Raw genomic sequence first — 12,536 nt, forward strand, 5'->3', positions numbered from 1 at the left:
GAGCCTGAGTTCAAATCCAGGTTCTGTCTCCTAGAAAGCAAATTACTCTCTGAACCTTGATATTCTCTGTCTGTAAACAGGGTATAATACTAGTAACCTAGATCATAGGGCCAGAGGATTGGCTGAGACAATCCCCACACTCAAAGTAATAACCATAGCTGTCATTATGTGTCAAGCATGATTCTAAGTGCCTTCCTTGTAGTAATGAATTTTCACAATAACCGTTTGAGCTAGGTGCTATTAGTACCACCATTTTACATATGGGAACTACAGGCATAGAGAAATTATATAATGTGCCTAAGATACCCAGCTAGTAAGTGCTCAATAATTAACAATTATTAAATTATTAAAGAAATCACCACCATCCTTATCATCACAGTAGAATGCAATGCATGCTATGAGAATTTCACAGTGCTGTGGGAGTTCTGAGGAACCCTACGGCCAGAGAAGAATTCATAGATATGCAACTGAGGTGAGCCTTGAAGAATGGGTAAGACTTTGATGTGGTGGAGAAGAACAGTTCAGGAGGAGGAAAGAGAATAGAGAGTTACAGGTGGGAAGGCTTGGCCTGTATTCAAGAACAGGGCAAATACCTCCCTTAGGCTGGAGCCTAAGATGCGGCAGGGGTGGGAGAGAAGTCACCCAAGACAGTGGAAGGGGCCTTTGAAAGTCAAACCAGAGTTTGGATTTTATTTGGTACCTGGTGGAAATCCACTGAAGATGATTGGGGGAATGATATGCTCAGAGCTATAACGGGCAGATGCAGGTAAGGTAGGGACTGCCTTTGAGTTGAGAGACCAGTAGAAGGCAGGCCTTTGTACCAGTTCAAGGAAGTGAGGAGGGAGAAGGAAACATGGAAGATGGTGTTGATGGTGACGGCAATGGAGAGGAGGGTAGGACAAGGGAGTGACTGTAGAACTGGTAACTGTGAAGTGAAGAGGGAAAGGGAGAAGGGTCAAAGATGGCTCTAAGGATTGAACTAGTTGACAGAAATAGAAAAGACAGGAGACGTAAGAAAGAGAAGATGTTAAGTTTCAGATTAATTGTATTTAGAGGGCCAGTGGGGTACTTGGTGATGTAAGTCTTGAGCTCAAGAAAAACCAGGGCTAAAGATTTAGTAGTCTCGGTGAGACTCCTAAGACTTCTCATTCTAGGTAGTATATTAGGCTCCTGTAACCTTTGGGAGGAAACCTTGATGGCGTAGTGGTTAAGTGTTACAGCTGCTAACCAAAAGGTCAGCAGTTCGAATCTGCCAGGTGCTCCTTGGAAAACCTGTGGGGCAGTTCTACTCTGTCCTGTAGGGTTGCTATGAGTCAGAATTGACTCGACGGCATTGGGTTTGGTTTTTAGTTTAACCTTTGGGAAGGAGTCCTGGTGGTGCAGTGGTTAAGTGCGTGGCTGCTAACCAAAAGGTCAGTGGTTCAAACCTGCCAGCTGCTCTGTAGAAGAACGAGGTGGCAGTCTACTTTCGTAAATATTACAGCCTTGGAAGCCCCATGGGGCAGTTCTACTCTGTCCTATAGAGCTGCTATAAATCAAAATTGACTCAGTGGCAATGTGGATGGGGGGAGGGGAGCCTTTGGAAAACATCTAAATTGATCGTAAGATCTTGAATGTACTTTTGTTTTTAAGGTCTTTTGGTCATAACATTCCTGGTAAGACCTCCATCTCAAGCATGTCACCTTTCTGCTTCCTCTCACCTAACCTTGTCTTTTCTCTCCCCTAAGGTAACAATCTCCCCTCCCCTGGGAACTCTTCCTTCAAGGGCAGAAGTTGATGCTAACTCCAGTGCAGCTCATACCTTCTTCGTCTTTGATATGAAGGAGGAATTGGGGTTAAACCATGTGTTCCAACCAACAGCACGTGCAAAGGCTGGGTGACAAGGAGGAGCCCAGCATGCTATGAAGGACAGAAAGAGGGCTAATGTGGCTGGAGCACAGAGTGTGGAGGCGTGGCAGAGGCCAGCCACGGAGGGCCTTGTGGGCCAGGCCAAGAGCAATGGGTAAAAAAATGGAAGGTTTTAAGTGGGGGGTGCGGAGGTGGCTGTAACACAATCAGATTTGCAATTTCGAAAAGCTTATCCAGGTCAGTCACTGTGGAAAGCCTGAACTGGAGTGGGTCCAGAGTGGACACAGGGAGACCAGTTAGAGGGTACAGATGCCTGCTGATGAATACAATCTGTGGCCTACTGAAGCTTTTCTGTGTCCTTCTGCACATGTACATGTGTGCTGTGTAGCTGTATGGACTTGAGCCAACTTGTTTAATCTGATTCATCTCCTTTGTAAACAGTAAGGTTACTGAGGGTAGAAATTCCTTTTTTTTTTTTTTCCTTCTTCTATGCTCTAAATCCCTGGGACACCTGGAACACACAATTAGTCCATAACTATTGAAAATTGCCCCCCGGGTGCCACCTTTAAAAAACTCACCCAAAAGTAACCTTTATTGACATTATTACATTGATAAACCAAACCAAACCCGTTGCCGTCAAGTTGATACCAACTCATCACGACCCTGTAGGACAGAGTAAACTGCCCCATAGAGATTCCAAGGAGCGCCAGGTGGATTCAAACTGCTGACCTTTTGGTTAGCAGCCATAGCACTTAACCACTACGCCACCAGGGTTTCCATTACATTGATAGTGGATGCTGTTTTGTTCAGCTTTTGATTTCCAGTCATTTGGATGGAGAATTAGATAATGCAGAGGAAAAATCTGGATGACTAAACCCCTGTTACTGTGTTCTGTGGACCAGCAGCATCCATATCACCCAGGAGCTTGTTAGAAATGAAAAATCTCAGGCCCCATTCCTGGCTCACTGAATCAATCTGCATTTCAACAAAAGCCCCAGGGGAGTCCCACCCACAATAAAGATTAAGAAGCACATGGGTGCCCAACGTCCCTCTGCACTGCTGGGGATAATAGTTGGACCTCGAATGTGGCATTTATCACACTCTGGTGTGGAGGTCTGTGCCTCTGGCTTATTTCCCTGCTAGATCATGAATTCCTGAAGTCAGGGGCTGAGTCCTGTGTAGCTCTAGATCTCCTGGAACATTCAGCACAATGACAAGAAGCAGAGGACCTGGCTTTCTGGACCGGTTCTGCCACTTAGGAGCTGTGTGTGTTTTATCTTCTGTGAGAGGGTTTTCAGTCCTTCCAAAGGACCTACCCCAAATCCAACTGTTAAAAAGCTTAAGATGATGACAGATTTCTGTACATGGTTTATTTATAGGCTTCATCTACAGGAGGAGGTACCTGATAGGCAGAGGGAGGAAGGGAATAACCAATTCCAGAGTGGATGAGGCCCAAGGTATAAATGGAACTAGGCGATGGCTACCCCAACAGCTGCCCTAAGGATGAACCAAGGCAGACAATCCCAGTGGCCTCTGCACAAAAGGGCCCAAGAGTACATAGGATTCTGTACTTCAGCCATTTTAGGAAACTCAAAGACTAGAGATAGAGACTAATCTTGGACAGGCCCATCAGATTTGCTCCCAAAGTTTTTCCAGAAGGTTCCAGTTTTGCCTGAAGTTCCTATCAGCTTACAAGGCAAGCTAATGCCAGAAGCATGACAGGGCTCCTCTTGCTCTGCAGACTTCCTTTAAAGCTCAGGCCACAGAGGGAGCTGTGAGGAACAGATTGCTAGGGCCTGGGCAGGTTCTAGGCATCAGGACCTCCAAGGGGCCATGGTACGCAGAGCACCGCTATATTCTTCACTCTGAAAGCCTGCACCCAAGAGAACCTGTTCCCCGCCTAGGGAAACCAGTCTGGAGTCCTCGAATGCCCCCAAAACATCTATGAACAGGGACAGCAGAGAGTTTGGGAAGAGATGAAGGAGCAGGAAAGAAATATTTCTATATGATTGGAAGTCATATCTGCCTAAGCCAAACCATGTACCATCTGCTTTGCACATGTGACTCTGGGGTGGGGTGAGGTGGGGTAACATTTGTGTCAGTTTGGTATTTCCAATCCAGAAAAGGCTGAGAGGTTCAGATGTGAGGGAAGGGACTCAGAGCCAAGGTCTGCCATCCCACTGTCACAGATCTGATACCTCAGCTGTGCAGCTTTGACATCTCTGAGTTTCTACAAAAGGCCTGTCAACATAGACTCTCAGCCTCTTTACCCATTAGGCTTTCCCATTAGTCAGTTATTAATGACTGATTATTAATTTGCAAAAGAATTCTCCCTCTGATCCCTATTACCCCACTCAGAGTTCATCATTTTTCTTCATTTTTTTATTTTTCATCCAGTTCATATGGTTTAGTGCTTCCTCTTTGTTCTTCCTCACCTTGTTCACCAGAATTATGCTGGTGGTTCCATCAGCAGAACTGCAAAACCAAAAAACCAACAGAATTTGAGAAGTTTCCCTGTGTCCCCCAAGGAGGCTGTGAGAGAACATGAAGAAGATGGGGTCTGGAACCAGACAGGCCAGAGTCCAAATCCCAGCTCTCCCATTATTAGCTGTGTAACCTTGGACAAACCCATAAAACAGGGATTATAACGCTGGATAATGCTGAGAATGATATAAGGGAATAGATGGATGGAAGGTCAATGCCAGGCCCTGATGGGCTCCCAATTCATGGTCAAGAACATCACTGTGATTATTACTAATCACTTGGTTAGGCTTTAGGCCTCCCACGTGGCAATGGACACAACCTGAAAATGTTGTCAGAAGCTGTGTAGCTGCCACCACTAGTGGTTCCTGCCTCTCCAGCTAATAGGAATCAGGGAGGAAAAGCTGGGTTTGAAGCACACAGAATGCCCTTTTCTAGATAACAATAATCAGAGGAGCCAGGCCGTATTAACATCCTCACAATCACCCTATGAGGTAGGCACTAGTATCACTCCTATTTTTACAGGTAAGGAAACAGTTCAGAGAGGGTAAGTGACTTGCCTAAGCTCCCATAATACCAGTATGTGACAGACTCAAAATAATAAGGCACATATGTACTCAGAGCTGCTTTGTATGGTTGTACAGGTTGTTCACTGAACGAGGGAGCCTGGCCAAAGAGGCAAGTTGGGGCTGAAACTCAGTCCACACTCTGCTTGCCAAGCTCTGTACCCTGGTGCAAGGCTGTGTTTGCCTGGAGGAAGGGACGCCTTTTTCTAATCTGATAAAGGTACCATATGAGCTATTACAGACCCTGTTAATATGTTTGTATGTATTACCTTCCCTAATCCTCAAAACAGCTCTGTGGGTTAGATATTAATACCTGCATTTTATAGACGAGGAAATTGAGGGCTAGAGAGTTGAGGTCACTTAGCTAAATCACTTTCTAAGTGGTAAAGCTAGCACGCCAAAGCCCATGCTTTAAACCACGGGGCCACTAAACTGACCCCATCCCCGAGTGCTCATTAAGTGAATATAGGAAAATACATAATCATCTGGCTTTACCTTAAAAAATATGACAATTCCAATGAGATCCCAGGGCTACCCAGGCTTTTAGACATTTGTAGAAAAATCAGTCCATCGAGGATGGGGACGTTATTTTTCAATGGATCAGGAATTGGGGCATTCTCTTTCAGTGCTCCAAACTGTGTGACTTTACGCTTGCTATTTAACTATTCTGTAGTTCAATCTCCTTGTCTGAAAGTGAGAGTAATATTATAAAGACACATTCCTCATAGTTGCTTGCAAAGTGTGTATACATGCGGACATCAGTCCTGGGAGAAAGGCATTATCATCGTCCGTTTGCTCAGAGCGGTGAGTGATGTGCTCAAGGCCACACAATGAGTAGGGGAGACTGAGGACTTGAAACCAAGGCTCTGGACTCCCAATCCCATCCCCAATCCCAGGTTCTTTGCTAACTAAATACCTTAGAACATTTGAAGCACCTGCAGCCTGCCTGGCGGCCCAGACATCACACGACACACGTGCAAGTCAGATGCTACTGGAAACTGACATGAGTCACATGACCGCACTTAGTTCTTTCAGAAGGTTTGGCAGGGAGGAGCACTCGGGAAGAGTCTTTGCTTGGCTCCCATGCCTGCAGACGAAACCTCTGCCTTTGCTGGAGCTGAGCAGCTTGGGTTACAGCCTTGGATATTGTAAGGCTTTTCCTGAGCTGCCTTAGAAAGGGAGGACGACCTCTGACCTGGCTCAGCCCTCCAGTGTCTCTCATCCTAGTACAGGGCCAGGTTCAAGGGAAATACATCTGTGAAAGCACTTTGCAAAGAGGTGTGGTCCAAATGCAGAGTGCTATTGTTTTCTTCCCTTTCTGTGGATCTGGGAAGGCTGATTCCATCTGTGCTCAAATGGCAGCCTTGCCCATCCTGTAATAAAATGTGGGCTGCCGCCCCCACCCCAGCTGGATGCCTCTAGGAAGCTAAAGCTTACTTACGCACTTTCTCCCCTCCTTCCCACTGACAATTCGCTGATCTCCTGGCTTTGCAGACCTACTCTGTGCAAGCTGGCAAGCCCCCCGCCCCCTCACACACAAGGCCCCTTGTGGGCTGTGCGTCTATATATCCCCTGTGCAAGGCAGTAGAAGGAGCCCTGGTGGCACAGTGGTTAAGCTCTTGGCTGGAAATCGCGGGGAAGGGGGAAAAGACCTGGCGATCTGCTTCCATAAAAATTAGAGCCCAGAAAACCCTATGTGGCAGTTCTACTCTGACCTGTAGGGTCGCTATGGCTTGGAATCTACTTGGCATACACAACAACAACACATGGGGCAGTGTCTGTGGATGACGGGAAGGAAAAAGATATACAGACCTTCCAGCGATTGCCACATTCATTGCATAAGACAAAGGTGGTCATTGGCTCATCAGCGCTGCGTGTCTGCACCTAAAAGAGGACAGCTCATGAAATCACTCTCCTGCTCTGAGACCTGCCATGACTCCCACTGTCTATAGGAGCAGGCTCAAATCTCAGAGCTTGGCACTGTTATTCCCAACCCACCTGGGTGACTCTCTTATCGCTGACAACTCCTGAATGCATGCTTTCCTCTTCTCTCTCAATCAGCTCACTCCCCCAGTATCTCACTGGCTCAGCCTGGCCTCTGCACTGCCATTCTTGTTGATCCCTCTGAAATGATCTCTCCTCCCTGGCCTCCAGGTTCATCTCCTATGGGAAGTATTCCCTGCCTCACCCCTGAACACACCCTGTTGGACACGCCTCACTAATTAGAACTTGAACTAGGGTAGGAGCACCTTAGAAATCATCTAGCTCCTCTTTATTTGACAGATGGAAGAACTGAGGCCCAGAGAACAAAGGGACTTGAAGATCACTGGGGCTGCTGGATGTTACTTTTTCAGTTTCTCATCCCCTCAGCCACATCATAGGCCTTTACATGCAGGAACGAGGTTTCCCACCGCAAACCCCTGATGCCCCCAGATGTAACAGTTGGTGTTCGGATTCTCTACGGCGCATCCTGGATGGCCGTAACATGTTGTCACTTTGCTGACGCTCAGCTATGACACTGTCAGCTGGGAGTTTGTGGTGTGGGAGGGAGCCCCCCAGCTAAAGAATCTGCCAAGAGGACACCGCTCAGAACATCCTTGTCATTGCAGAGCAGTGACACCTGAGAAAGGGTAACAGTAGGGTTTCTCTGTGGGAGAGAAAATTTGGCTAACAGGCTGTTTACTTCCCAAGGGAGGCAATGCCCAGGAAGCATGTGACTCTACACGGAGATATGCTTGGGAGAAAGCAGGAGCCCACACAAACATCTCTGAATTCCTGAGTCTGGGATTCTCCAAGGGGCTCTCCCCGAATAGCAAGGCCAACCTGTATTTCTGCTGTAGCCACAGAGCACCACAGGTAAGATGTTCTTGATAAACTTTGCTTGCTGAACAGATAGAAGAACGAACAGAGTTCTAAATGACTAGGCAACAATTAAGAATCCAAGAATATTGTGGTCCAAGGGTATAACATGTGTAACCCAGAAATAGGAGGCAGTTCTCTGGTTTTGTCTTTTAGAGAGGAGGATCTCTACAACCTTCTGTAGCTCTCCATGCCAGGGCAATGGTCTTCACCCTTAGGACTCAGGGCTAAATCCTTTAGGCTTTACTGACTATAGTGGCTGTATTGCTGGTGGAAGGTCTGGATCTTAGAGTCCAAAGGCTTGGGTTTATTAGTATCTCTGCCACTGGCAGAAACCCTGGTGGCGTAGTGGTTAAATGCAATGGCTGCCAACCGAAAGGTCGGCAGTTCAAATCCACCAGGTGCTCCTTGGAAACCCTATAGGGCAGTTCTACTCTGTGCTACAGGGTTGCTGTGAGTCAGAATTGACTTGGCGGCAATGGGTTTTTTTGGTTTTCTGCCACTGGCTGGCTGTGCCACCTTGGGCAAAGCGGCAATGCCTGACCTCTGTTTGGGCCTCAGTTTCTCTGTGTGAAAAATGAGGGAGCTGGGTTTCATATCACTAAGTTCCCTTTCAACTGTGTGTGACTCTAGAGAAGTTCTGTGCACTGTGAGTCTGGTTCCTCTTATTCTTACCATAGGGCAGGCCAAAACATGCAGGCCAAATCTCACAGACACATATCTGGGCAATTCTACACTCATGAGAACATTTTCTAGAAGCCAGGGGTATATATCCTATTGGCGTATCAAGGCTTTCCTTCTCTCTATGGCCTGGAGAGTTTTAGCCCTTTCTCCCCCCTCTGGCTCTTCCTTAAGCTTCTCTCTGGTTCCCACTTATATGTCCCTGTACCCTTTATGACAGGCCTCCTCCTCCACCACAGTCCCCTCCCGCACCCATCCCCCACACACCTGGTTATAGGTGCAGTTCTTTTTCTTGCACTTGCTGCACTGGAACAGGTCAGTGGTGGTGCCGCCAGTCTTAGCCATCTGGTGCTCACGGATGGCCTCCTGGGTCATGGCATTCCTCAGCTCCTTCAATTCATCACTGGCCATTTCCTAGACAGAAAAGAGTCTGCCCTTCAGGGCCAGGGAACCCCAAGGGCCCTGCCCCATACTTGGTTTCAAGAGAGCCCAAACAGAGAAGGAGGGATAGAGGGAACACACTGGATTGAGTACAAGAAACTAGAGGGTGGCCTGGACCCCTGGCTCTGTCCCAGGTGGGAAAAGGCTGTACCTGCAGAGTCCCCATTCCGCCCCTGGATGGAAGGTCAAACCTGGGTGCTCTGGCTGCGCCAAGCACAGTGGGGCACGTTCAGGAGTGCAGCCAGAAAGCAGCCTCTGCTCTAGGATCAACACTCTTGTGCACATTTCCTCGATCCCGGCGCTCTCCCTGCCTGCTGGGACCTTGGTTATCTGACTGAACTTTCCTGCTTGAGCTACTTGACCACTGCCCACCTGATCTAGGATGTCCCCCTTACACTTAGAATCTGGACCTGACCCAGTGCCTGCTTGGGCTCTGATCACTGCCCAGACTATTCTGCCTAGTGGGAACCTTGGTCTCAGTTATCCCTGATTAGTTGCTACTACCCTGACCCCAGCTGGACCCTGAAGCTCCCAGGCTCACACACTGCTCACCTATGAATGCACCACAGAATATCTTTTTCTATAAGTTCCTCTAGAACATGGTCTTCCATTTCCTGTCCAACCTACTGTAGACACTCAGTGTCTGCATTATCCAGGTCCTTCCCTTCTCTGTCCATCTCCCCAGCCGTTTGACTCCCCTTAAACCTTTGCCGGAGCTGAGCAGAGAAGGGAGCTCTCAAATTGGAGAGCAGCTCTCCGTAATGGTTGATTTTTGGGGGAAGGAGGACGTCTGAAGCTAATGTTAAAATGAGGATTCAGAACTACTTAGACATTTTAATTGCTGTTAACTATACTTACTCCCGGGGCTCTGGTGTCATAGTGGCTAAGACCTCAGCTGCTAACCAAAAGGTCGGCAGTTCGAATCCACCAGCTGCTCCCTGGAATCCCAAAGGGGCAGTTCTACTCTGTCCTATAAGATTGCTATGAGTTGGAATCAACTCGACAGCAATGGGTTTGGTTTTTTGGGTATATTTACTCCCGAAGAGTCCTGGTGCCTCAATGGATAAGCACTTGGCTGCTAACCAAAGCTTGGCAGTTTGAAACCAACAGTAGTTCCATGGGAGAAAAACCTATCTGCTTCTGTGAAGTTTACAGCCTTGGAAGCTCTATGGGACAGTTTTACTTTGTCCTACAAGGTCACTATGAGTCAGACAGGGTCACCATGAGTCATAATAGACTTGACAGCACACAACAACATACTTACTCCTTAAACGATGGAGAACAGAGTTGGCATAAAGGTCAAATGATTTTAACATGCTGACTACTGTATCAATACCAGTTGGGCTTCCTGATAAAATGCAGATTCCAATGAATCTGCATCTGTAAGGCCAGGGCCCAGGAATAAGCATTTTTACCAGTGCCCCCAAGTTGTTCTGGTGTACAAACCAAAAAACCAAACCTGTTGCCGTGGAGTCAATTCCGACTCATAGTGACCCTATAGAACAGAGTACAACTGCCACCTGGGGTTTCCAAGGAGTGGCTCTAGATTGGAACTGCCAGCCTTTTGGTTAGCAGCCACGTTCTTAACTGCTATGCCACCAGGACTCCACCAATGGCAGGGGTATATAGAAAAACCAAGTCAACCCCGGGCCATATAAGTAAAAAAAGCAGCTTCGTTTCATTTGAGGTGGGGGGGGGGGGAGTCCAGAGCATAACACATTCCTTTATTTAAAATTCATTTGATGCCAATTTATTGAATGTGTCTAACTGAGTGGCACTCTGGTAAACAGACTTTGGGGACAGGAGTAGTAGTGAGCCCTAATTTGTAACATACACCAATTTCCAGGGTGTAAATACTTCTACCATGGCCAATTTCAAACTACAAATGTGATGTAACTAAACGAAGAAGTGGGAAGAGATGCACATAATTAGATCTCCTGAGCTGGTAGGAGGTTCCAGCACACCTCTGCCTCCAAGCCCTAGGATTCAGATATCCAGATATCCTGCCCCTAAGGAACACTAATCTGGAAGGGCGGTGTTGTTCGGTGCTGTGGAGTCACTTCAGACTCACAGCAACCCTATGTGTAGCAGAATGAAACCCTGCCCAGTCCTGCTCCATCCTCACAGTCGTTGCTAAGCTTGAACCCATTGTTGCAGCCACCCTGTAAATTCATCTCATTGAGGGTCTTCCTCTCTTTCACTGAACCTCTCTACTTTACCAAGCATGATGCCCTTCTGCAGGTATTGGTTCTTCCTGATAACATGAACAAGACTGCAAGCTGGTGCATGAAGTACTAAAGTTTTACAAAGTACAAGGGAAAGCACTCAGCTAACTGCTTGGAGGTGGGATGGGTCAGAAAGGAGGTGACATCTTAACCAGCCTAGAAAGACAAGCAGGAGTTCCCAAGGGGGACGGCACATTCCAGAGAAAGAGAATAGGAGATATAAAAGGGCAGAAAACAAGAATGGCATGTCTGGGGAAGAGTATTTGAAATGGGTCAGGGTGAAAAGTGTGGGAAACAGGGCTAGAGGTCAGATTGTGGAAGGAAGGTTTCTTATGTCAGCTAAGAAACAGAGAACAGAAATATCTATCCTTCACTTGCCCACCCATCCATTTATAGAATAAGTAAAGTGAAAGAATAAAAAAAGTTGGAAAACGAAGTAAAAAAAGGCAGGAGATAATATTGGACCCTCAAGTTGTATACACTGCTAGAGGGTCTCAAATGTGAATTTAATATATATTTGTTGAGCACTTAGGATGTGCCAGGCACTGTTCTTAGCGCTGGGTGAACAGTGAACAGACAAAACCCCTCTCCTCATGGAGCCGACAGTGTAGTATCCCCACTCAACAGCTCTAATGGCTATCTCGGAATGTATTTCAGTTTCTGTTACGTCTGGGTAGGGAGGAAAAGAGAAAAAGAAGGTGCGTCTTCACAAAAGGAGAATCGTGGAGACACAGGGATGCAAGGAGAGATATCCCTCCACGGTGTATCTGCTCTCCCAGGTTCTCCCAGACACGAGCGAGCATCCCCGTCTACTGAGCCACACCCCAGTGGGTAGTCTGGTCCCCAGCTGTTATTTTTCTTACTGGAGCAACAATTGTCCTATATTTCAAATAAGAACTTCCTGCCTCGGGCAAAAGGTGGTTCCAGGATAAAGGTTTCCTTGGCCTCCGTTGCCTGGTTGCTGGCAAAGTCCTTGGTGGCTTGCCCCACAGTCTCTCTGGATCCCTGGTGGACACCCTCCCCTGGACAGCCACCTCTTGGCCATGGGTTGATCATCTGATTCTCTCGCCCTATTCTTTTTTTTTATTCTAGTAAGCGGTCCTTGGGTGGAGTCAGACTTTGTCCTCATGTCTCGCTTGACCAGCTGCTTTGCAGCGACTTCTGGGGAATGCCTTTGTCCCAATTCTGACATCCAGCTCTGCTCCAATCTCCAGCTTCCAGGAACTTCCCGGGTTTGGCTCAAACCTGTGTCTTACACATTCCTCTTGGTTCTCCTGTGTCTGGTTTACCAACCTGCCTCTAGAATTAGCTGTAAAACAATCTCTTGATATCACCCTCCACAACACATACACACACAAAGAAGCATAGGGACCCCAGAGCCATAGATTGAGAGACAGAGAGAAGAAAACAGAAGGCCAGGTTTCCATAAAGTCAC

General features: G+C 47.3%; 1 protein-coding gene across 1 annotated transcript in view; it reads right to left on the reverse strand.

The window, feature by feature from the left end:
* Positions 1–4,208: 4,208 nt before the first annotated feature.
* The window catches only part of TCEA3 (transcription elongation factor A3), a 42,131-nt gene continuing 33,803 nt past the window's right edge, over positions 4,209–12,536 (reverse strand). Inside the window, exons 9-11 of the mRNA XM_010595074.2 lie at positions 8,703–8,849; positions 6,708–6,779; positions 4,209–4,323 (exon numbers count right to left, since the gene is read on the reverse strand). Coding sequence (XP_010593376.1) covers positions 4,315–4,323; positions 6,708–6,779; positions 8,703–8,849 — 228 coding nt within the window. The 3' untranslated portion in view covers positions 4,209–4,314. The remainder of the gene's footprint in view (positions 4,324–6,707; positions 6,780–8,702; positions 8,850–12,536) is intronic.

The sequence above is a fragment of the Loxodonta africana genome, chromosome 3 (assembly GCF_030014295.1).
Source record: "Loxodonta africana isolate mLoxAfr1 chromosome 3, mLoxAfr1.hap2, whole genome shotgun sequence".
Lineage (NCBI taxonomy): Eukaryota > Metazoa > Chordata > Mammalia > Proboscidea > Elephantidae > Loxodonta > Loxodonta africana.